Source organism: Acipenser ruthenus, chromosome 42 (genome assembly GCF_902713425.1).
Source record: "Acipenser ruthenus chromosome 42, fAciRut3.2 maternal haplotype, whole genome shotgun sequence".
Lineage (NCBI taxonomy): Eukaryota > Metazoa > Chordata > Actinopteri > Acipenseriformes > Acipenseridae > Acipenser > Acipenser ruthenus.
In genome coordinates, this window is record NC_081230.1 from 8,154,319 (window position 1) to 8,180,411 (window position 26,093).

Consider the following 26,093-nt stretch of genomic DNA (forward strand, 5'->3'; position numbering starts at 1 on the left):
ATGGAAACCAAAATAGCCACAGGCGTCATTAACTGTGGGGATTAACCCTGTGTTGAAATGTCTTATAAACTTTTACCACAGTATTTTTGCAGTTTTCCCATAGTTATACTATGCAATTACCATAGTTTACCCTGGTTTGCTATGTTTTCACTGGGCTTCATTACACTTTGCTGTGCTTTCACTATGGGAAACTTTTGTAAGGGAAATGAGCAGCATAGGGATCACCCTACCATGTCAAGGGGTGATGTCTGATGCAATGCATTTTCGTGGGTGTTCTGGCTGGGAAGAGCAAACGCAGGGTGATACATGATGGTACTGACCCAGCTTTAGTTCAGATGGATGTAACATTAGTGCTGTTTCGTGCTGGTTCTGATCCGATTGCTGCTACGCCACACAGCTGCGAAGGTCATTTATTTTACAAAAGCTCTAGGTTCATAAATAGATTTTTTTTTTTTACTCAAAACAATAGATTTGCTTCCAGAAATACATCGTTTCCCATGCGATTAACGTGAATAATGAATGTGATTCAGTGCAAGGTTGTCTGTTTGATGTGCTGCAGTACTGACACAAGTTAACAGCACCGGCTTCAAGAGGTCTCTCATTCACTCTCTCAATAGAAGCAGTCTCTCATTCACTCTCAATAGAAGCGGTCAGTTCCATCAGCCCCTCAGTATTAGAAGAGTTTGAAAACGAGAAGAGGCTGATTGGCCCCATCAAGGCTCATCCCTTCTTAATGCACATTTGGATCTATTTAAACAGGACAGGACCGGATTGTTCTGAATGTTTCTAGTGTTTCAGACTCTTCACCTGGTAGGCTATTCCATGTGTTTCTAACCGAGTGCAAACATGCTCTAAACTTGTACTCCCCTTTCATTTATGCCCTCTCTCGTTCTAGTCTCTGGTTTATCTACACCAGTCACAATTTCAGAAACATTCTCTTTCCATTTTATTTTTTTACACTACATCCGGTCTTTAACCCACAAAACTGGGAAATGATTTAGTAGCAGCAATTTGCCCACCCTTTAAAAAACAAACAAACCCCAATAAAATGTCCAGGAAATTGTATGCACAATAGCGTGCAAATATATCAGAGCACCCCATTGCTTCTGTATCAGAGCACCCCATTGCTTCTGTATCAGAGCACCCCATTGCTTCTGTATCAGAGCACCCCATTGCTTCTGTATCAGAACACCCCATTGCTTCTGTATCAGAACACCCCATTGCTTCTGTATCAGAACACCCCATTGCTTTTGTATCAGAGCACCCCATTGTTTCTGTATCAGAACACCCCATTGCTTCTGTATTAGAACACCCCATTGCTTCTGTATCAGAACACCCCATTGCTTCTGTATCAGAACACCCCATTGCTTCTGTATCAGAGCACCCCATTGCTTCTGTATCAGAGCACCCCATTGCTTCTATAGTTCTGATTCGTTGTGCAGATGAAAATCAAACCACTGGAACTGAAAATCTTGTAGAATTGTCAAAATAAGCAAATTAGTGATTGTCCATTTGAATTGGTGACTTTAATAGGCCACACATGAAATTAATTTACAAGAGAAAGAGAAAATAAACACAACTACAAATGGTAAAACGCACTTCACTTTTTTGAAGTTTTTTGAAATTCTCACCCCGTGAGGTTTTCATGCAGGTAGGTATATAAAAGGATATACACGACACATTTTGAGGTGTTGTAATAAATTTGCACACGACTGTAAAATAAAATCGAAAATAAAAAAGCACCTTGTGTATCTAAAACGAAGTAAAGCAGACAACAGGATTCTAGAACCACCAGCGTAGCCAATAGCCAGCAGCGAGAACGATTCCTGCATTACCTGCTCAGTACGGACGCTTCTCATCCTGTCCAGGGCTTCAGTCCTTCAGGAAAACATTAAATAACACGAGACAGCATTTCAATTCACAGGGACACGCCACAGCTGCAGCTCTGGAGGGCGGATTGATAAAGAAATGAGACCGCAGTTTAAAAGTTTCACTAGGCAACAAAAGTTAGTGTTCCATCGATTTGTTTAAATATTAAACTAAATATCAACGAGGATTACTTTAAAACAAGAGGGTATATTTTAAAAAATATCACTGTACTGTACAACGGAGACGATACTGCAAATGATATACTTACCGGGTTTCTATATCAATGCTAGCCAACGGTGTATGTGAAGGAATAGGCTAACCTTTAGCGTGCTATATCTCCAGGTCCACAAGGGGGCACTGTTGCACAGAGCGCACACACACTTAAACAAGAAACGCAGTTTTTAACATTTGTTTTGTTGCATTTATTATTACTTATTTATACAAAAAAAGTTCCAAAAAATACAAAACAGAAATTTCAGGCATTGATATTTCAAGTTTTTGAAAACGTTCCCCCCCCCCCTTCAAAATAATAAAAAAGAGTAAAAAATAAATAAATAAATCCAACCAAGAGAGTTCTTTTTGTGTTTTATTTTAAAGAAAGTTTTTTATGATACAGCCGTAGAAAACCTAATTAAAAGATTAAAGATCCCTTTTTATATAGACATGCTTTTGGTTTTGGCAATACTGAACCTGGTTAGAAAAAAAAAAATCAATCTGATAATACATTTAAAATAACAAGATTTGGCCCCTGGATCTCTTAAGGAATGCATAATTTAGTCAAATAAAACATTAAGAAGCAGGGTAGTTTAAAATGACAAAGCAAACTGTATATTTGTCAATAGAAAGCGTTCAATCCATTTGTTTTAAACTATTCAATTAAAGGAACATTGCATCTTCACGCTGTTTAAATACTTTTAAAACACTGCTAAAAAAAATAATTTGAAACATAAAGCTTGACTGATTGCTGGGGACCTGTGCCTGGGCTATCTGTACAAGTTAACCCTAACTTGTTGCATTCTAGTTCATATTGTACTTTAGTAGTAGTATTATTTGCAGTAAACTACACTGTATTTCAATATTAAGCCTGCATTGTAACCCTGTAACACCTGGAAGTTGCCTCGGATAAAGGCATCTGCCAAATAATGAAATAATAATAACATTATTGTGTGAGAAAGGAAGCCACTGCAAGATTATAACCCCCTTTCTATGAAGTCCAGCACTCAGCCGTCCAGGATTCGTATGTTCTTTAAACAAACTCTTCCAAAAAAACAGTGAAAAGGTTTTCCTCGTTCTTTGTCGCACGTCAAACGCATTTAAAACGTTTGGAAGCTGTGAGGAATTTCAACAGAAATAATAAAAAAAAATGTAACAAGGGATCTTTAAATAAAATTGTATGTGGCAAAAGCCTGAACTAACAATATATTGACATTTTTATTTTGTATATTTTAGTGGCTGTCCAGCTGTCTGGGCTGTTAGACTCTGCTAATTTTCAGGTGTTTTAACCTGTTAACCCACAGTGGGTCTGGATTCTCAAAGCTTTCCTTTCAAAACGTCATTCGCTTCTTGTTTTGTTTTTTTTAGAAAGGAAAAAAAAGCATGTAATAAAGTTACCAAACGAGAAATAAATAACCCAAGCATTTCAAATGAGGGGTTTGTGAACAGCCTTGAATTGCGAGAATGACGCAACCCAGCACTGGGTTCCCACCGACAGCTCCTGAGATATAAAGAAAAGAACGGACTGTCTGGTTGGATGGACATTGGTCTGCAAGTCAACAGTCAACATTCGAATTTCTTACAAGAGATTATCGCCGCTACACAAGAGCCTGATCCGTTTCCTTAAGGCATCTTATGGATCAAGTCTCAGCACCATTTTACACTGTTGGGTTTTGAAGTACAGCATAAATCTTAGAAAAAATAATCACAAAACTAAATGGAAACCAATCCATTGGCCCACCACCTTGGCTTGATTCAGACCACTTCTTGTTCTATATAAATCTTTACAGTTGTAGCATCACACGACTGAGAATGGATACCCGCTCTTAAGCACTGAAGTCAAGTTATTCCACTTGTAGGTGCCTGCACAGGGTGGCAATATAAAACCATTCGATAAAAACAAACAGGAGGATGCAGTAATGGATAAACATCATTCTAGCAATACCGCTGGGAGCCATAGAGTGCGCTGTTGTGCAGCGGAAGACTGTTAGAAATGTTATTGCCTAAAATGGCCCACCAATGTGGAGAGCTTAAAAAAAAAACTGCAGAATTATTAAATTATTTTTTTAACACTGTATTTTAGCTTGTCCATAACATGCCAAAAGTCTTTCTACAATTACCCTGTATTGTGAAGCAGTACAGAATCTTTTTTTATTATTTTTTTTTTATTAACACAGTATCAGTGTTTCAGGTTTGTTTTAAAATGATAGGTGCATATTTCTCCTAGATTTATATTTTGCACCAACATGTGGAAAGCGTGACAACTATGCTTCAGATGGCACAGTAAATACTGTGGAGTATTTTTTTTATTTAACAAGACTTAAATATTGATTGATTTCACAAGATTTCGGCACTGTTTGATTTTACTTTGATTTTAATACAGTAGAAAGATGATATTGCAAACTGTTTTTTTTTCTTGTAGTTTTATAAAAAGATACAAAAGTGTCCCTGTGAAAGAGTCAGAGATGCAAAGGTCCGGCTTCAACATTAGCAGTGGCCCAGCAACCAGGGGGATAATTCCATTCGGCACTATTTAAATACAAAAGCGCCAGGAATTTGTGAAAATGACTCGAACGCTTGTGATCAGTTCATGGCAGACTCAGCAACCTTACTGCTCAAATTCAAGGGATTTAAATACACTTACAAGACTGCCACGTTAGCTTTGCTGAAGACATCGCTGAGTGTTTCTAGTGGACAAAAAAAGGTATGGAGGCAATAAGCTTTAACTCGAGAGTTAAAAAAATATATTTATAATGTAGAAATCCCTTGCAGAAATACATAGCCTTTTTTAAAATTCCCATTGGTTTGCAGTTAATTATAACATCATTAACACACAATTTAGAAGGATAACTATAAATACAATTTAAAATGTACTCAAGAAAAAGTTTAGAAAACGGTTTAAAACATTTTATATATCGTTTACTTTAAAAAAATTGAGTTAAAGTTTAGTAAATACTGTCAGATACACCGAGGACAAATGACCATTCTAAAACTCACCACTAGGTGTCAGGCTTCCTGCTAATTTCTCTCCCCGGTCTCATTAACATGGCGTGCAAACTCTGACGTGTATATTGCACCACACAACACTACCTTGGCTTAGAAGACCGCTGTCCAGTCCACAATGCATCAACGCCACTGCTGTCTCGCTGCTAATTTACACTGCATTTTCAGCATAGACATAATGTAAAACCAGAAACCCATCTACAAACTGCTTTGTCAGAATCAAAGATGTAACAGATAATTATATATATATAAAAAGACCACCACAAAACCGTCTTTTCTTAGGATTCATAGATATAAAAAATAGTGTCAATTTTGACTCTTTCTATTAAGCTATTTAAGACTTTACACCCAAGATATGAGATAGCGATCTATGCAAATAGCCCAGCATTATAAACTTAACAGAGTAGTTAGTAGTAATATAAACTGCACCCCGGTGTCTGCCATTGTGGCTCCAGCGGCTCTATGGTTTTACTATAGAGCTGACTCCATGTTAGAGCCACAATGGCGCTAGTTTCACAAGCTCTGTAAACAAACCATCATCAACCCATTCTGTTAAGGCACCATTCAGAGAGTTGACAGCAAACAAAAAACAAAAAAAGGAGGTATCTCTCCCCCATAACATCACTTTAAGACTTTTTTTTTTTTAATTTGGTAAATTTTAAGGTCATAAAAAGGTGACGGAAAATGGCATTAGTGATGATCAGAGAAAGAAAGAGAGGGGAGAGAATTTCAAAACCGACCTGAACACCCCCTGCCTGCATTTCAGTCCTCGGCTTCTCTCGAGCAGAGACAGATAATTGTGCAGCATTTGATATTTTTGGCTTAAAGGCCGCACAAGTAAAAGAAACAAATGAAACTACATTTTAAAAACGATACAAAACTACTAAGAAAAAAAGTGTTTCAGGATTTCTAAGGAAGCTGTTTCAGGTGGCCAAAGGAATATCTAGGGGGAAAAAAAAGTGTTGTGTTTGTGTTTTTATACTGTTTGTATCAGAAATAATGGTGCCACACTTTCCTACTATAGCAGGTATGAACCTCTCCTCTGCATTTTGGATTTCAATAGTCCTTTCAGCCAATCAAAGGTTTGTGCAGCAACCCATCTGATGTGTTTCCAGATGCCTGGTTCAGTTGATCATGCTCATGAATACACACGGCACACCACAGTTACGTGCACCCCACCACTGCCATCAAGTGTGAAGACTTCAGCTTCCTTTAAGAAGCGATTCTGCAGAGCCTCTGAGCAAGCATCTCATTTTCAAGTCTAAACCATCACAGGCATTCACAGCCTTTTATCCCGCCTACTATCATTCCGTTCCCTTTTAAAACTACGTGTGCCCCACAGGTAAACTTCACTGGCACTCAACACTTAAGGCAAACAAATATACATCGCGCAAGGTCAGCATCAGAAAACACAGGCTCAGCACCGGGCCAGTTGGCTTGTCCGTCGAGATCAAACTACTTGACGTTCTCACTTCTTAACTACTTTAAAATACTCAGATCACTAACATCCAGCAACCTGTCTGAGACCGTTCATCTCTTTACAGCACTGCTAATTTTCCGAACTACAGTTTTGGTCCCAATAGAAATTTAGAACTGTATCTAGAAAGGAACAATCCAGTAAGGAAGTCAGAAAAAATATATCTATTCTATATAACTGTTCCCTCCCTCCCCTAAGAGAAAGGGTGCTCCCTCCAGTCCAGGGCAGGCTTGAGGCATGGAGACTGAACTGCTCCCTCCCTCCCCTAAGAGAAAGGGTGCTCCCTTCAGTCCAGAGCAGGCTTGAAGCTTGGAGACTAATCTGCTCCCTCACCACCTAAGGAGTGGTCTGTCTTCACCACAATATAACACTGCACTCACATTATCCACCCACACCTAATTATAGTAGCCTAGATATTGTTTCCAATAAGAAACTAACAGCACATTTCCATCGGCACCATAAGCCACGGTCTGCAAATCTCCTTCCAGTATCAAACTGGAACCTACCTCCCTGCGGTCTAGTGATCCAATCTGCAGCCATTGCACAGAGGGTCTGTGTCGATATGTTCCTGATAGCAGAGTTAATTGTCTCACAGCTCAAAAGGTTAAACTGTCAGCTGTCTCCAGCATCTGGCACCAAACGCTTTTTAGAGCATTTCTTTTATTGATCAATTTCTGCCAGTGAGCCTGCAATCCCAAACGTGTCTGCTTAAACAACATGTCAAGAGACAGGCTGTTAGCTGTAGCTTTTCAATTGCACTGTGATGTATTCACAATACTTCTAGATTACTCGGAAGAGGTTCATGTTTGGCTGAAAGTTTGAAACTTTTTTTTTTTTTTTTTTTTTTAATATGGCTGTGTTTCCTCATATTGCTCTTAAACTTTCCACACAAAACCCCGGTCAATAAAACAACACCCACAAGAACAATACAAAATAATGAAGAATAATATTTTTTTTAAAGAAATACTAAGTAGCAGTAGAGAAAGAGGTTTCACCAGGAGGGCTCCCTCGGAGCGCTGTCTCTTTTGGAAATATTAAAAGGCACAGTGGGGGGGTTTCTTGTGCTGTTGATGTATTTTCTTAAGGTGTTTTTTTTTTTTTTTAATGTCATGGAGTCCTCAGGTGGGCCAGCCCGGTGTAAACGTTCTCTGCCTGGCTCAACTCCTCGAAGACAGGGATCAAGTTCAGCAGCTCAACATCCTCCAGGTCATCAAACCAGGAGACCACCGGGACCTGAGAGAGAGAGGGAGAAGGAGAGAGAGCAAGAGAGATGAGAAAGAGGGAGAGGGAGAGAGGGGTAGAGAGAGGGAGAGGGAGAGAGGGAGGGAGGGTGAGCGAGCAAGAGACGAGAAAGAGGGAGAGGGAGAGAGGGGTAGAGAGAGGGAGAGGGAGAGAGAGGGAGGGAGGGTGAGCGAGCAAGAGACGAGAAAGAGGGAGAGGGAGAGAGGGGTAGAGAGAGGGAGAGGGAGAGAGGGAGGGAGGGTGAGCGAGCAAGAGACGAGAAAGAGGGAGAGGGAGAGAGGGGTAGAGAGAGGGAGAGGGAGAGAGAGGGAGGGAGGGAGGGAGAGGGAGAGAGGGAGGGAGGGTGAGCGAGCAAGAGACGAGAAAGAGGGAGAGGGAGAGAGGGGTAGAGAGAGGGAGAGGGAGAGAGAGAGGGAGGGAGGGTGAGTGAGCAAGAGACGAGAAAGAGGGAGAGGGAGGGAGGGGTAGAGAGAGGGAGAGGGAGAGAGAGGGAGGGAGGGAGGGAGAGGGAGAGAGGGAGGGAGGGTGAGCGAGCAAGAGACGAGAAAGAGGGAGAGGGAGAGAGGGGTAGAGAGAGGGAGAGGGAGAGAGAGGGAGGGAGGGTGAGCGAGCGAGCAAGAGAGACGAGAGAGCGAGAGAGAGGGAGAGGGAGGGAGGGTGAGCGAGCGAGCAAGAGAGACGAGAAAGAGGGAGAGGGCAAGAGAGAGAGGGAGAGAGAGGGAAGGAGGGAGGGTGAGCGAGCAAGAGAAAGAGTGTGAAAGAGGAGAGAGAGCGAGAGCGAGAGCGAGAGAGAGAGAGAGAGAGAGCAAGACTAAAGTGAGAGACAGATTTTTCCCACAGGAGTACCCAGTTACTTAAAAAAATGCAATTACTTTCCCTCACTGCAGACTAGCTCATTGAAATCATTTGCATTTATGTGAAGAGGAGATCACTATCTATAATGGACAAGTAAGTTAGTGTCCAAAGACTTAGCAGCCAGCTATAGTCTACCCAGTAACACTCTATTCTATTCAGACTTGGAATGTGTTTTCCCATACCACACAGCGCCACCAGGGCTCCTGAACAGGGATTACACACAGCAGCCCGCACCCCGTCTATATTATTTAGATTTACTCCAGTGTATAATTTGCTCCTCAGCTTCAATGTGTTTCCCCCACAGTGCACAGCGCCCCCTGGCTGCACTCACGGCGTTCTCGGGGTGGAAGATGTAGGAGGCGGGCGAGTTGTCCAGGATGAGAGTCCTGCCCAGGTCCCGGCCCAGCCTGCTCAGGTCCTTCACGTAGCAGCCCTGGTGGAAGACACAGGATTCCCTGAAGAGTCGCACCCGGAACACGCCGTGCTTATCCAGGAGGTCAGTCACCGGGTCCGCGTACTGAGGGGGAGAGGGAGGGGAGCACGTTACAACTAGGGCCAGCAGGGGGCAGGCTTCTACATTGGAGAGTTACAGATAGTGGCAGCACGCTTTAACGACAACAGAATGGGGAAACCGAGGGGAGTGAGTTACACGTACAACCAGAAGGGGGCAGGCTTTAACAACACCGGGACAGCTGCAGCTCTGGAAAACAGACAGCTGCGTATTCAAATGATCTGAACCTCATTCAAACAAATTATTCTGGGGTTTAGCAGGTGGCTGGTAAATAACTGTTATCCTGTTCTCCACAACGTCAAAAACGTCAAAAACATCAAAAACGTTCTGACACCTTCAAACATTTTTTGTCGTACAGCTATTGCACGCACACGGTGCCACAGTGAAACGTTGTTGGATTTTGCTAGTCGTATCGAACACGTTTGCCTCGGGTAGATGGGGTCTCTGGTTCTGTGAACCCCCTCTTTAATCCGCAGCCTGAAATGGGAAGGGACGCGGGTATCGTTGTGGGAGCGTTACCTTTGCTAAGCTGGCAGTGAATAAAACACATTCAAATAACTCTCCCATTCTCCTTAGAAACTCGTCCACATGAGGTCTCTTCAACACGTATACCTGAAAAACAGAGCAATCAGGCAGGCACAGATATTAAAAACATGAGCTTAACCTCCCCGATCCTTACTGCTTTGAGAAATAATAAATCACACACTCATGTGTGGACACTTTTACTACACAGTGTCAGTAAAAAAATAACTCAACACTGGACCACTAATCTATGAGCTAAACCTGTTTGTGTCAATGTATTACAAAATGACTGAATTATATGAACTGCGTGAGACTATGCATATTCAAACTCGGGGGAGTGGTCTGCAGATCTGCTTGTGATTCCAGGATCTCTTCTCTCTCCGATGACCCCGGACACTTCCTGAAACAAGTAATCAAGTATAGGCCGCGTGGCCGGGATACAGCCTATCCTGGATTACTTGAACCAGGCAGCATCCAACTCCCAGCTCCAGGAGAATCCTCCAGGAGGCCTCGCTCCCCCACAATCAGCCAGGAGGAGTCTTTTCAGAAGCGCTGGAACGGTTGGTAAGCATGGCAAATGATTTGCCAACAGCAACAGAGAAGCATAAAGAACTTGCGTATAATGTGATATTGAGCTAGAAAAGACATCGTCACTCACAACAGCAGACCAGTAATCCTAACCAAGGTCCATCAGCTTGAGTCACCTCTTGATATCAATATTTTCAGTGTTGATTGTTTGTCACTAATCATACACAATTTATAAAATAGCGTATCATTGATAAGTACAATGGGATCGGATGTGTGACATTTTAATAAGAGCTTGGGTTTGATAACACAAGATATCACAGATGACTGAGGAGCTCTACTGGAGGCAGTATAACCTCATAAAATCAAACTTCAAACACTGTGCCAAACTGAGCAATATTAAAAGAAGTTCTGAAAACTACAGCCTACAGCCTACAGCTCTGGTCAAATGTTTTGCATCACCTAGAATTTTAGGATTGAGACAATTAAAAAAGAAAAAAAAATATGAACATAATTCAGATCTTTTATTTAACATCGCGTAATCAAAGAAACTGCAAAACGATATCGGAAGCCGTAACAGAATTCGAAATGTCACGTTTTTAAATTGTCGGTTTTCCGTTAAGTATATGGGGAAAAACTACAAAGCGGTGTGCAATTCAACATGTGAACGAAACATTATTCAGCAGGTTTCATTCGTCTTTACGAAGCAGCGTTTGTTAATTCTATAGTGTGATGCAGAACGTTTAGGCCACAGCTGTGTTGTTCTCATCTTCCCAGGACTGAGCCAGGCTTCACCTACCTGATGTGTCGTCCCCTCGATCTCCACAGGCACTATGAAGTCCGCATTGCTGATTGGCTGAAAGAAAAGATAAGCAGCATTGGATCAGGACTGTGGTTTTGGAGTGACACGCTGGGAATGGGTAGCAGCAGATGGCAGAGATGTCTGTACCTTGAAGGAGCTGTGCACCAGTGTCTCGTCCAGGTCGATCACCACGCACACCTTGCCCTGGTCCTGCAGGGTCACCTCGGGCAGGAGGCATGTACCTGGGATCTGAGAGAGAGAAAGAGGCAGTGAACAAGAACACCAGCTCAGCATCCACCCAGCTGTGGCTTATCAGGGTACAAGCGGATCAAATCAACCCCTTGTGGATCTTTTTGCTGCGCAGGTTCTTATCAAACTTTAACAAATAACCTGCATTCAAACCATTTAGAGTTTGGAATAAAGAGTTTTCCTCCTGCATTCGGAACACGCTGAAGGAATTCCAGCTGTGCTATCCCGCAGGCTCCAGGCAATACTCGGAATACCGCTTCCAGGTGGGAGGGGCTTCAATAGGGAAGACCCGGAGCTGTATTCGGAATAGCGCTTTCCAGCCGTGAACTGCATCTCTGATGCAGCAAGTCGGTGAGTTTTTTGGAAGTCATGCACAGTTGCTACAAAAGCATTTTTGTTGATATTAAATAATGTTACGATGCAAAATGCAGACTGGATGGAGGGGGGATTTCTGCTGGTATAATAACACTGTGGCATACATTAGACCAACTGTTTATCTTACACTTCAGTGATGCTCCAGTCTCTGCTACAGTTCAAGTACCCTCTCAATGCTGGTCTTCACACTAAAGGTTATTTATTTGTTCGAAGCAGTCACTGCAGGCTTTGGTAAGAACGGTCACTTCCACTGTCTTAATATCAAACATTTCAAATCATGCCGGTCTCTCTGTGAAATGCCTAGCGCCTGGCTTGCATCACAGGAGTGTTAGTAACTGCAGGGATTAGGATCAGTCAGTCATTCGCACAGAGTGTCAGAATGTCACACGCCTAGCAATTTGAACAATTCCAGTCAAATGAAAACCAGCACCATCTGATTTGATTGGTTTAACAAAGCTTTTCTCCAAGCGACACATCCCACACTGTCTGTATAGAAGACGTTTACTGCTATAGGAAAACGAACCCTGAAACTCTTTGTAATTTTGTTTCACGGAGGTTGCCCACTCTGACACTCTGAACTGGGTTTAGTAAAAATCATCCGGTACGTACTTGATAATACTGGTAACGTAGTGTTTGAAGCAGATCAGACTAAACAAAGATACAAACAACAGTTAACATCGTTTCAATTTCGCTCAGCGACTCTGTGAAGATTTACACATTACCCGCTTCCAGCCCGGGCCGGTGTTTGGTCACCAAACTATTGCAGAGGGCGAAGAAGGATTTATAGATCAGGGGATTCCCACTGCATAGCAGTTTGATCCATTCCTGATTTTACTAGGAGTTACACCTGAGCTTGTTACCTATACCCTATGCTTAATCAAGCAGCGTGTATTAAAAACTGGAATGGGGGAAACTGCTATGGAACGGGAGTCTTGTTTTCAATCCCTGCTAAATGAACTGTCGCGGGAGAGTCAAGTGTGTGGTTTCGCAGGTTCTTAATCTCTAGTGTCATCTGACAATACAAGACCCTCCCCTGGTTTCTTGTTGAATTAATTGCCCTGTTTATGGCACAGCGGTAATGTCAATAATCGGCTATTTTTACACAGTTCCTTATTTCAACTGAGCTCTTTGGTCCCTGCGCAGTAGTTGCGTAGCGATCGCTCATTTATACCAGAACCCCAGGCCTTGTGAGCAACTGTGAAACCCTGAATTAAAACATTCCTAACCCCTAAAAAAAATATAAAATAAGAACTCCTTTCTGACCAGCAGACACTGAACAAACTACAATGGTCTCCCATCACATCTTACAAGCGCCACCCTGCCACCTGCCCCAGTGTAAACAACTGTAGTCACGACGACCGGAGCTGCCGTTACCTTAGCAACCGAGCCGTTCTCCTCGGTCTGCAGCAAGTGGTCCTGGCAAGGGGGAGGCTGCGGTGCATTCTGTGCTCGGAGGCAACAGAACAGAGCTTTGAAGATATTGCGGCTTCGAGGCTTGGTGGGGGAGGATTTCTTAACCAGGCCTGCGGAAGGAAAGAAAGATTTCATTCAAGTCGAAGTAAAGGCTTCTTTGATGCAGGAACAAGCAAGGCAGGGCTATTCCCGTTGATCACATTTTGTTTGAATGAGAAACTGTTCATGTGAACTCTACGGGGTCCGAGAAAGACGTTTCTTTTCCAAGACTTTGGCTAAATGCATTTTATTGTATTGAATGAAAGCTTAACGTGGTAGGGACCCAGCAATCAAACGTATTTCGTGAATGCAAAATTAGTCATAACTAATGAAAAAAGCTGATATTTTTTTACCTGGAGAGATCGGTGCTGAAGTTCACCTCACTCCTGATCACCTGAGTAATAGTGTTATACACACAGATGTTGAAACTCTCCATAACATGTGCTGAAGAATGTCCTTACCAAGTTTCATCGCAAACCAGTGCTTCTCTAGATATAGCCATACATGTGTGACAATACTGCACATGCACACAATCAAAATGTCCTAAAAAAAACATCCTATATCTGAAAGTGAAAACTAGATTACCGAAGCCAATCTTTATGTTATAGTGAAACAGAAAGCGCCCAAAACATCGTATTACTGCCAGGTCATGCTTAAATTGCTCTTTCTATTATAGCAGAGTGTATTCACTAGAAAATGTTATGCAACGTTTGTTTTAGTTATATAACATGAATCCTATTCCTTGAAAAGAAATCGATATTACATAACATTGCATGAGATGCAGTGTCTGTTTTGGGCCACAAGAGGGGGCTGTAAGTCAAACACACAGCCGTGCAACACACAAGATGAAAGAAGATCTACCCAGCTGCACCTTGCAGTCAACACAACACTGTCAAGAGTAAGCGGCACAGAACACTCGCATGTAATTCAAACTAATATTATTTCATCTTTAATCAGCAGGAAATAACAATCTGTAATATTGTATTAAAGTACTAAAATAATAACAATAATAGTCAGGTGCAACTTATTTGTATAGCAGAATGTGTTTTTTTTTATTTTTTATTTTTTTATCCCAGACCTCCCGCATGATATCGTTATTTATTTATTTTTTTGTCATAATATTGGAATGCGTGTCCCAGCACTACAGTAAGTAGACTGGATGTGTGTTATTTATTTTCTTGCATGGTTCGATACATTCCTTTATAACATTCTGAAACAGAAATCCACATGCTCACTTTTTGCCTCAATACCCAATTCGCGCTTGCTGTGCAAGACTTTCAATGTCAGTCTTGGTTTCGTATCAGAAACAGCGCGTGTGACTGAGTGGGCGGGGCTTAACAATAAAAGCAGGCGAGGTGGGTGTCAATCAGCACAATTCTCCAATAAGGAGCCTCTGAAACTTTATGCTAATTACTTCAGTAAAAGAGAGGCTCAAAACAGGTACTCCGAAAGGTCTGTGTGATTTACTACAGTATTTTTGGCCCTAGTTACATTCAAAGCATTGTCTAAAATTGAACTTTCTTTGTACAACTTCATTTGAGACAGGCAGTCAGGCTGGGTCCTAAAATGAGGTCCCCAAACCACACAATTAGGGCAATTTCATGGCTATCAGCCTCCTTTTCTGTCTCAGAGACTAGGGCGAACCCCAACTGTTTTATTATTTTTTTTAAATGTACGCAGAACACTGTGCTGGTTAATCATCACCCTGTATGTATTTTGAATAAAAACTGCGTGGATGGACACAGACTCCTTTTTGCGTAGCAGTTTCACCCATTCCAGATTTTACTACGAGCTTGATTAACCACAGTGTACAGGTAACAAGCTCAGGTCTGATTAAACTCATAGTAAAACCAGGAATGGATCAAACCGCTATGCAATGGGAGTCTTATTTCCATCTCGGCACTACAACGATTTATGGAGTTAACTTAGTTGTAACCCCTTTAGAAAGGGGGATTGGGGTTGATAACAGAAACGTTTGTTTTTTTCTTGCTGTAAACTAACTTATATAACTCCTCTCCTGTGTAGCCAGAGTTCAGCTGCAGCTAACTGAGAGGCGAGGGGCAGGAAATGGGAAACATCCATTCAGCCACCATTGCACAACTTGTTTACATTGACTTTCACTGAACTCTGCTAAGGACACAGTGGGAAGAAAAAACTCACAGATCTAAATGAAACACTTTAGAATGAGAGGCCCAGAGCCTTAACTTCATTTCCCAGGAAGAACAACTAAAACCTTTACAAGGAAAGTGTGAACCTGAAATCACACAGGGGCTGATAAAAAACGGCAACGTCTGCTGCATGGTCGGAGTGAACCAGCCCTTAGTTGATCTCTTTGGGAAGTTAAAATCTGTTGAGAAGTTGTTGCCACCAGGTTTAACGGAGTTTTAACACACACATCAACAGGGAAACAGCAACAGCTTATCTGAAGATTATTTCCTAGTGATCTACTTCATAAAAAAAAAAAAAAAATCTAGAATAGGAAGCAATACCCTTCTGAGTATTAAAAAAACACACAGATAGGAGACTTAACATGGCACAATTGTGTACACAGTGACTGAAGGTGATATGTGAATTGTTCAGGCAGAATTACTACATCAAAATAAACAGTAACATTAGTGGTAGTAATAATATTAAAATTAGCAAAGTAAAATCAAAATTACTACCCATAACTTCCTTCAAATTAGAAGATATATTAGGGGGAGATTAGAGGGTGCATCTGCATCACAACTGCTGCTGCAGAGTCACTTACAATAGGACCTCTGTTTGTCTCATCCGAAGGACGGAGCACAAGGAGGTTAAGTGACTTGCTCACGGTCGTACACACAGCGAGTCAATGGCAGAGCTGGGATTGAACCAGGAACCTCCTGGTAACAAGCCCCTTTCTTTAACCACCAAAAATGGCAATTTCTTTCTGAATTTTGGAGCTTCTTTCAACCTAAATAATCATAAGGAGTTGAAAAAAGACCCAAGCTGGCTTCCCTCCAGAACCCCCCTGCCAGGGCCCCAGCTCAGTCAGAACAACATTCCAGTGCTGGGCTGTTTACACTCCACACAGCCAGGAGCGGGAGGGAACTGCACAGCCCCATCTCACTGGGACAAGCTAATCAAGGGCCACTGTGGAAGCACAGCCATCCGAAACTGTGTGCCTCAAAGAGTTCTGTTCACACGTTTCTGTGAACAGCACAAAAGCAGAGCGCAGAACAGCAGATTGGAAAAGCTCCCCCAGCAACAGATTATATTACAGTAGCTCACAGGCACACTATACACTCATACATTCAGAGACAAAATGTGCAAGACGAAACACTGTCTCCCTACTGGAGGTCTGCGAAACAGGCAAGGACGATCAAGACTTTAGTTTAACAAGCAAGAAATGGAAGTCAAGCAGGGCTACTGAGAACGCTGGTCTATCTGAAGTGTCCTGGCTGCAGAGGAGGGGGCTGCGTGACGGCTTTGGTCTGTTTTTTTTAGACTTGGAAAGGGGAAGTTAAATGGTGCCTGCCTGTCTCGCTTCCTGCCAGCACCCAGTCTGACTGTAGCCAGTGCTATTGTCTATACACATGTGTGCTGTGAAGAAAGCACCAATAGGATTGGCTGGAAGTGGGTGCACATGACTGATGCTGTTAACGTATGCATCTGGATAGAGGAGCAATCAGCAACCAATTCCCTAACAGAACATCAGACACTGCAATGATATAAATCCAGCGACAGAATGACCGGGCGTACTGTTGCTTAAAGCAGATGTGGAGCACGTAATTCTCCAGATTCATCTGCTTAATCAACACACTTTCTCTGCCATGTGTTGAACTTGCTATATTAAAAAAAAGAGACTTGCTCTATTCCAAGAATGCACACCTACAGTACTAAGTATTGAGAACACTTTAACATTGAAAAGCAAGCAGTAAAGAAAATAATAGTGTTGACATCACAAAGCCGTCAAATATAACAGAAATGTGCAAATAATTCTACGCTGTAATCTAATACATGCAACGAGAAAAAATTATTTAAAAAGACGCGAGAAGCACAAAATGTAGACTTAATGACAATCTTCTAATGCAATTGAAAACATGCCTGTGCTAGAAATGTAAAAAAAAAAAAATGTATATAAATCAATTGGAGAGTCTCGCAAAAAAAAAAGCCAAGCCGATGAATAATTGGTGCATCTCTACAACTTGGAATGCCTTGAATTTGCTTTTGGGTCTGCATTCCAGTGCACAAGGTGTCAGTGAGAGCCACAGAGAGAGAGAGAGAGAGAGAGAGAGAGAGAGAGAGAGAGAGGGTGCTTTCAACACACCGCTGTGAAATCAAACAGGATATCTCTGCTTTACAAAAGTCACACAGACAGGGCAGAAGAGGCAGCAAGGAAAGCCATTTATTACAAAAACAAATGCAATACAATTTGGGCAAAGAGTCTTTAAAGAACGTGTGCGAAGGAGTGACCTTACCAAGTGTTTCCCGAGTGAATGTTCTCAAGCTGCAGCAAAAAGTAAAGAGGCCCCACCCACTCTCCACTAAGAGGCCCCTTCGCTGTATCCCTGTCACATGAAAGACTGATCGGCACTGGCTTTTTTTTTTTTGTTTCTTCCAGTGAAATCACATTCGCTCACTGTACAAACACACACACAGTCTTCAAGTTTAATCCCTGACTCTTATCCAAGCAGCTGTTTGATTATCAGCACTCCCCCTCAGTTGTCAAGGATACAGGCGCATCAATCTGAACTGCTGTTTACGAGTGGATGCTGCAGCTGGTGCTTCACACGAAGCACAGGCAAGTCCTGTGCCATCACTGGAGGCTGGTAAACACAACTCGACCCACACGCGAGGGGTACAGAACACTGCATTGGGGGGGCGTGCCTGTTTCAAAACAGTCAGAGATGGATGGAGGTTTTGTTACCAATGAAAGTGGATTGCATGATAATATGGTATTATCAAGAATTGAGGCTTTACACAGTCTAGCCAGACAGATTGTATATTGGAGCCCTAATTTATTTTTAGCCTACAGCTATGGTCCAAAGTTTTGCATCACCCTATAGAATTAACTAATTTTGCTTCAAAAAGTCGAATTAAACGTGCTGAATAATGTTACGTTAACATATTGAATTACATACCGCTTTGTAGTTTTCCCATACACTGAACAAATTGAAAAATGCGACATCTCGAAATACTGTACCACTGACTTCCTGTTGACATTGCGATATAATTTGTAGTATTTTTTTTTTATTACATGATGTTAAATAAAACATCTAAAATGTGTTCATATATGTATTCGAATGCAAGAGAACCAACACAAGACACCGTGCAATGAAAAAGCATTCAAAACAAACCAATACACATTCGAATGCTTGGTTCCTCTATTTTGATTAAACTGTCACAAATTGTTTGTTTTATTTATCTTTTTTTTAACACACCAGGAGATTTCTTTAGTGTAATAAGCTGCAATATACATTTGCAGCAAATTTCATACATGCGTTATAAAATGAAAGAATCAAATTTCGAACGAATATTCCAAGATGAAAACCCCAAATTGGACATCATTTTTTTTGATGATTAATCCATCTCACATGTGTAAGTGCATTTTACCCTCAACTAATGTTTTTTTTTCTACAATAGCAACCGTCACAAACAACCACACTGAATGCTGCACTGGCGTTGGCAGCCGTTGCTGAAAAAACAGCTCAAAGTCTGGGGTTAAATGCCCCACCCAGTCTGTCTGGATTTATTCATCTGTCTTAAACTCCTTCAAGCTCTTCCAGAAACTTGTTCTGAAAACATAAAGGGCTTGTCTGTATCTGGAATCAGTCTTGCTGGGGTCAGTACACCCTGCCTCAACAACCAATGCACACGAGCCCGGACACAGCCATTTTTTACTTTCATTGTTAAAAAGAACGAGCCAGAGGGCACCAGGTCTATGAGTGATCAAGACAGTCTCTCTGCAAACAGGTGCGTCAGTAACACACAGCAAGGCACCTCCACACATCCCCGCTCTGAAACTCTCCAGAACTATAGAATGTCCTTACCAAGTGTCATCAGAACTGGATAAGTGGACAGGCACCCCAGAATACACTTAGATTATGATTGCTCTTATGCGGGTCTTATTAGACTCACAGTAAAACCAGGAACGGATCAAACTGCAATGCAATGGGAGTCTTATTTCCATCCCCAAAATGTCTCTACAGCATCGCTATTATCAGGGATATGAATACAACACGTTGAATCTTGTAAAATTTTCATCTGGGCTACTTGGAACGCAACGCCATCTGAACACCTTCGTATGCTTCCCTCGCTGGTAATAAAGTAAGGACTAAGAATGGAAACTTTGTACATTGTAAATATGAAGAGGGTCCTAAAAACAGGATCAGAATTGCCTCATTAAAGGTAATTAAAAAATGGTTAATGATTGTTTTAGGGCTACTCCCTGCAATTCTCTCTTCAGGGTCACAGAATGACCTGTTTGTCAATCAGTCCAATAATAACCAAAAACCAGTTTCCTCACAAAAGACAGCAGACTCTCGCTAATCCAAACTGACCTATAATCCAAACCACATTATCATAATGAAACGCAGGCCGATAGCAGCTGTACAAGCAAAACAGACTTTTTTTTTAAATAAACAAATGGAGATATTTAGTAGGGTAGAAATTATGATCCGTACTCAAATCATTAAATCCATTTTAGTACCAAATAAAATTCTTTGAAAAAAAATCAGAACACAAGCTGTATTTATGTCATTTCATACACTGTGTTTAGAATTAACTTTGGCGATTAACAAAATTATCATAACAATACAGTTAAAGAGAAAACAAGCAGATGAAAATGCTTCAAAAAATTACAAAGCAGTCTGTCCTCAAATGAGAACAATGGCACTTCAAGGGTTAATCTGACCAGGGTAGGATTTCAAATGGTCAGGATTAGCGAGAGTCCAGCATATTCTGAAGTCTGAGTTTCAATGGTAAGAATTTAGGATTTGTAATTTTGTAATAAATGATTCTGCGTGAAAATTATGATCTCGCTCTCCTGCATGCGGACCATAAAGGTGATGCAATATCTACCACCACTGTACAAATAAAGCAGTGAGAAGTACTGGAAAATCGGTAACTGCTGTTTTAAACACACAAGACCCACCTGAGATCACACTGCACACCCAGCAATAAGGAAGAGGGCCAGCCAATCTGAAACTGCATTGATTATACTGCAAAACTGATTGCACGGGTTAGGATAACCACGACTTCTGGGCCCACGAATAGAACATTCTTGATTTGTCCAGACCAGATTTGTCTAGATTTTTGAAATTGTGATGTATTTAAAAAACTTTTAATCTGGATAACAGTGATCCGGACTTTGTCACGCTGGTTACTTTTACCTGGATCGCTTTGATCAGGTTTTTCAGATTATGTCACTGCTGGATTACATTTATCCAGATTACAGATAATTAGGATTACGAAATCCGGATCACTGCTATCCAGATTAAAGGAGTCGGCCAGTATCATTATCGATTAAACATCGTGCCTTATCAAGAGACAAACCTGCTGAGAAATACTTACCACAGCATCGAAACCAACAAAGCAAGGACCACCGACGTTTTATTATTTAAATCTTGGATGTGTTACGATTTGTGGGTTGGGATGATAATAAATTAGCGTGCTATTTAACAATTCTACTTTTTACTGGGAGAAAAAATGCTGATAATTGTGTTGACTGATATGTTGCATTACTGGGGTTCACATTAACGAAGGAGGAGCTACTGCAAGTCTCTATCTACCTCAATGTTTATCAATATACAGGGATGGCAAGAAGACTCCCATTGCATAGCAGTGTGATCCATTCCTGGTGCTATTAGGAGTTTAATAAAGACACAAGCTTGTTACGTTGGGGCTAATCGAGCTCATAGTAAAACCTGGAACGGGTGAAACTGCTTTGCAACAGGAGCCTTGTTTCCATCCCCGATATGGATAGTGTATGCTGATATTTGAGACGCTTGTCACTCTTCTAAAGAGTAATGTGATGTACTGTGAGCCTTTGGGTAAAAAAAAAGCCAGCGTACAGTATGCGACATTGGAGGAGTCCTCAATATCAAGCCGCTGGAAAGCCCAAGACTTTTTGATGTTTGTGTATTAGGACAATCACAAACGTGAAGAAACTACTGTAGCTGATTTGACTACGCCACTCCCTGCAGCTGGATTTCAGAGCGTTTCACAGCCCTGCGGAATTACCCTGGTTGATACAGTCCAGGGAGATTCCCTGGTTCTGTAAAAAAAATCCAGCAGGGTTTGATTACGCAGGAGCCCATCACACAAAACCTTAGGCTTGCCGTTAGTTTGACATCAGACCCTTGGAATGGCATGTAAACACTGCACAGCAAAATATACTTCAATTCAACACAAACCACATCAACATAAACATCACATTTAAAATACATATGACTGAATCACTGAATCCATTCCAAATTATTACAGGGATGGAAATAAGACTCCCACTGCACAGCACTTTGATCCATCCCTGGTTTTACAATGAGGTTTAGACACACCTGGGCTTGTTACCTATACACCAGGGCTAATCAGGCTCATTTTAAAACCTGGAATGGGGGGAAACTGCGATGCAGCAGGACTCTATTTCCATCCCTGCATTCTCTACACTGCTGCAGTTCAGTTTAGTACATTCTCCGACGGTCAACGATGTAGAGTTTCGGTTTGAATTGGTCCCTGGATTGGTGCGTTTCTTCCTTGTGGGTCTGGCTCAATACGTTTGGTGCTGCGTTAGCGTGAAGCCGAGTGCTCAGCCCTTCGCAGGCTCAGCGTGTCACTCAGGGCCAGGCTTCACAGCACAGGCTTCCTCTCATGGTAAATACAGAGGCTCACCCAGGAAGGTAGTACAGACCCACACTGCAACATATCTAGTCAAGCTAACCACACATTGAGCTAGAATTAAAGTACTTGCTTGCATTTGGAGAAAAAATAAAATTGAGGTCCTATTGTAAGTGACTCTGCAGCAGCAGTTGTGATGCACAGTTCAAACCCTAGTCTCTGTAAGTCGCTTTGGATAAAAGCATCTGCTAAATGACTAAATATTATTATTATTATTATTATTATTATTATTATTATTATTATTATTTATAAATGACCATCAAAAAATATATTATAATAAAACCTGAGGTTTATAAAACACGACGGTATTCGTTTATGGAGAGGTATAGGGGGGCCATTTTATTTATTTATTTCCCAATTATTACACCTTCATTTCGACTCCCTTCTGCAGTAGGTTTTATTCACCGATCCCCAGTCAAAGCACTGCTCAGAGTTCACTCATCTCAGCACACTTGCTGTCTGCCTGAATGCTGGCTGCTCCCGTTAGACAGATGCTATCTGGTACAGTTGCGCTGATTTTATAGATTCTTAAACAAACATATGCTACCGTAAGAAAAGCAACACAGTTTTGCGGATCATGATAGAGAAATGTGATCATTTGGGAACCCTGTTGTAATCGCTTAATTATTATTATTATTTATTTCTTAGCTGACGCCCTTATCCAGGGCGACTGACAATTGTTACAAGATATCACATTATTACACATTAATCACTATTAATAATAATAATAATAATAATAATAATAATAATAATAATAATAATACAAAATCATCTTTCATAAAAGAACGTCAATTGCTAGCTACCAGTTAATTAGAAAACTACCTATACGTTTGTCGCCCGATCACTAGAAAAACATTTTTGGATTTGTTTTGTCGCATTCCGCTGGTATGGTCGATTTGATGCCCGATTAAAAAGACCAGCGGTTTAACGGGTTCATATTGTAACACGGTCGTTGTCGTACCCGCGTTGTGCGCATTCAAGTCTCCGGTATTCCCTGCGCGTCAACAAAACGCACCTTTTCCAATAAACGATCTCCGCATTTTTTAAAGGTATTTATTGATTTGTTTACTCTAAAGAAAGGTGTATGTGTTTTCAACCCCACCCCCACTCGTATAAAGGATTAGCTGTGCGAGAAAGGGAAAAAATAAAGCGATCCCAGTTTGTCGGTAAAGTGAAGTTCATGTCCGCTCTGGAGCAGTGCAGACACGCCCTGCTGTTAATTAAACCCTCGGTGTGTTGAGTCGAAGTCTCGGTCATTATTATTATTATTATTATTATTATTATTATTATTATTATTATTATTATTATTATCATAATAATCATAATAATACGTGTAAATGTGGTTATTTGCTGATGCACGGTGTCCAAGCATTTTTCTTCAGTGCAAAAATAAAATGCTAATGTACAATAATTATTAATAATCCCGTCTAATATGTTTTTTTTTGTTAGTTATTTATTATAACCTGTCTGTTTACAACATAAATAGCAAAACGGGATACACTACTTTAAGAAAATGAAGAATCGGATTTTGAATGCCTTGGTTTCTGAACACAGTTATTAAACCTTCCCTCGTGCTGAATATCGAGAATAACAAAATAAGGAATAATAATATTCAAATAAAATAATAAGGGGGGGCGTATAAGCCTCCCCGTGCATGTCAAGGAATAAAAGCAATATATTGCTGTATTAATTACACACACACACACAAATATTAAAGAGACACTCGTTTTTGGAGGGTGTAAACTACACTCAGCAAAACCACCGAAAGGCTGAGCCCGTCCTAACAGGACTCTCCAATCAGTGAACTAATTAGGCAGTTTGTTTACACTGCTAACTTAAATGTATTATATATGACTCACGTCTATTTTTAAAAACGAAAAGAACCGAGTCATACAGGACGGTATGGCACTTTGTGTCATAGATACATAAATAGATTTGGAGGAAATAAAAAAATAAAAAATACACGATTATATGTACTAATACAAATAATAATAATAATTTGACGTGGATTAAGTGTGAAACTGTACCCACATTCCACGCAGAATACATTTTGTACACTGTAGTGGTGTTTGTGTACGTTCAAAATAAACCGTTCACAGGATTTCCTGATAGAAATCTGCTGTAAACACGATGCACAATCAATTGAACTCTAGTCTACAGAGGTTACTGTATTTGGTTGTATTCACATGTAGCATTTCTTTCTTGTTGGAAAGACCATTTGTATCAATTTTACATCACAGTGCCGTTTGTTGTCTATTTGCACCCCGAACGACAGATGTGTAACACAGTCAGCTCGTTTGAAGATGGCCACATGGTGGTTACGGACATTTTGTCCCATTACTGAGACGATAGTGGAGCACAGTAGCGATATAGTAGGCTTTCTTTTATATCGTCTTGCTCTTCTGAGAAAAAAAAAAAAAACATGCAAATTTAATAGAACGGACTTGAGAGTTGTCTGTTCTAGCTTATACGACATGTCAACGGGAAAATGAGACGATAATGTATTAATACGCGGGCATACAAAAAGCGCATATGTTCAACGCTAGCCAATAGATTAAGCACATCTGTACTAGAAGTCAATTTTTGTAAACTGGTAAAATAAATGCAAATATTTTCTGCGATAAACTTGTGATATTTGCGGATGGTCCAGCTGCCTTCCAGTGTGTTAACTATGAACACACATTTACACAATGCAATATTTTCAGATATAAAGCAGAACGATTTAATCCAAGCGGATAACCAGTCACGGTGCGCTTCAGCTAATCTGAATCCGAGCAACAATGCGAATAAGACAGACAGGCATATTAAAAACTAGAATCTGCCTACAAAAAAAAAATACATGGAAACAAATAATTAGGTAACCGTCTTAAGATTTAAAAATACAGGATGGAAGTTGTGATGATGTTGCTTAAACTGATTCCACCATTACGTTTTTACTGTAAATGATAACCAGCGGAAAACAAGTGTGTAAACAAAACGCGCATCGTATGTAAAATACATGTAAATAATTAGACGTGCCGAGGTATGTGCGACTGAAATACCCCAGCTTAATAAATTCTACACACACTATACGCCCCGAATGTATTTTTTTTTTAAAAAAAACGGTTAATAATTTTGCGCCGTCCCTGTTAGAATTACGCCCACCCCCCAAAAAAAGAAACAAAACAACATTTGCATGAGACATCCGCCTAAACACATTTATAATACAGATATTAAACTCTTAGGATGGATGAAAACATTAATATCAAAACTGTATTCAAAGCACTTGACAGTAAACGGCAGACCACTTTGTTGTTTTTTTTAAAAACAGAGGGGAAAAAAGAACTGGAAGGTGGGAGAGGCAGAGTCCTGCCATACCCACAAAGTTTGAAACTTTTAATTTTTAAGAAGGAGATAAGGCGCCGTACCTTGTTTAGATGGCAGAACCGTGTCTTCCTTCTGCACTTGACATATTACAGACCTTTCCATCTAACTAATGCACAGCCCACCAACGCCGTATATTATTATTATTATTATTTTCTTCTTTTTAAACAGGTAAGTGTGTTTTATACTTCTTAATTGCGTCCAGTTCCAGTTTTTCTTTTTATTCCTTTTATTTTTTTTTCCAGTTCGCTTTTTTTTTATTTCCCTTTTTTGATATTATTTATTTAAGGAGAAAAAAAAAGAAAAAAAAAAAAAAGAAAAGGACCAGTCCCGGGTCCTTGCAAAGACCTCGCTATTGCTCCAACATGGAGAATCCAACGAAAAGCTGCAAACAGCCAAGGAAATGGGGCACGGGGGGCGGTTTCAAAATCCCCTTACTACAGATAAACAACCCTCTCGACCCGCTACTTCCCGGACACAAATTTGAAAAATAACTCGCCGGGCAACGTTTTTCCAACACGGCATGAAAGTCTAAGGCGTCTAAATGAAAGAAAATTGAAGGTTTCTTCAAATTCCGGGCTTTGTTTTCCAGTTTCGGACACTCTGCGGGTGCCTTGAAACTGCTCGGCGGCTGTGATTGGTTCGCTGGGAAGTGGGAGTATAGGGGGGCGTTTTTCTCCGTTATTATGCTGGGTCTGGCAAAACGCATTCCAGTGAAAATACCCGGAGACATTACTGGGGTTCAGTCGGGGATTTGTGTAATTGACAGTCAGAGACAG

General features: G+C 40.9%; 1 protein-coding gene across 2 annotated transcripts; it reads right to left on the minus strand.

Moving 5' to 3' along the window:
- Window positions 1-2,442: 2,442 nt before the first annotated feature.
- Window positions 2,443-25,845, minus strand: LOC117400885 (carboxy-terminal domain RNA polymerase II polypeptide A small phosphatase 2). Of its 2 annotated transcripts, XM_034001232.3 has the most exons (8): window positions 25,359-25,845; window positions 13,018-13,166; window positions 12,253-12,291; window positions 11,167-11,268; window positions 11,017-11,073; window positions 9,690-9,782; window positions 8,991-9,176; window positions 2,443-7,795 (listed from the first exon to the last, which is right to left on the minus strand). In XM_034001232.3, exons 1-8 carry the CDS (start codon window positions 25,417-25,419, stop codon window positions 7,670-7,672), a joined length of 813 nt encoding a protein of 270 aa, XP_033857123.1. In that variant the 5' UTR covers window positions 25,420-25,845; the 3' UTR covers window positions 2,443-7,669. The 2 variants fall into 2 exon arrangements, with proteins under 2 accessions (XP_033857123.1, XP_033857124.1); XM_034001233.3 differs by lacking the exon at window positions 12,253-12,291 and having other exon boundaries at window positions 25,359-25,815.
- Between the last annotated feature and the right edge of the window lie 248 nt (window positions 25,846-26,093).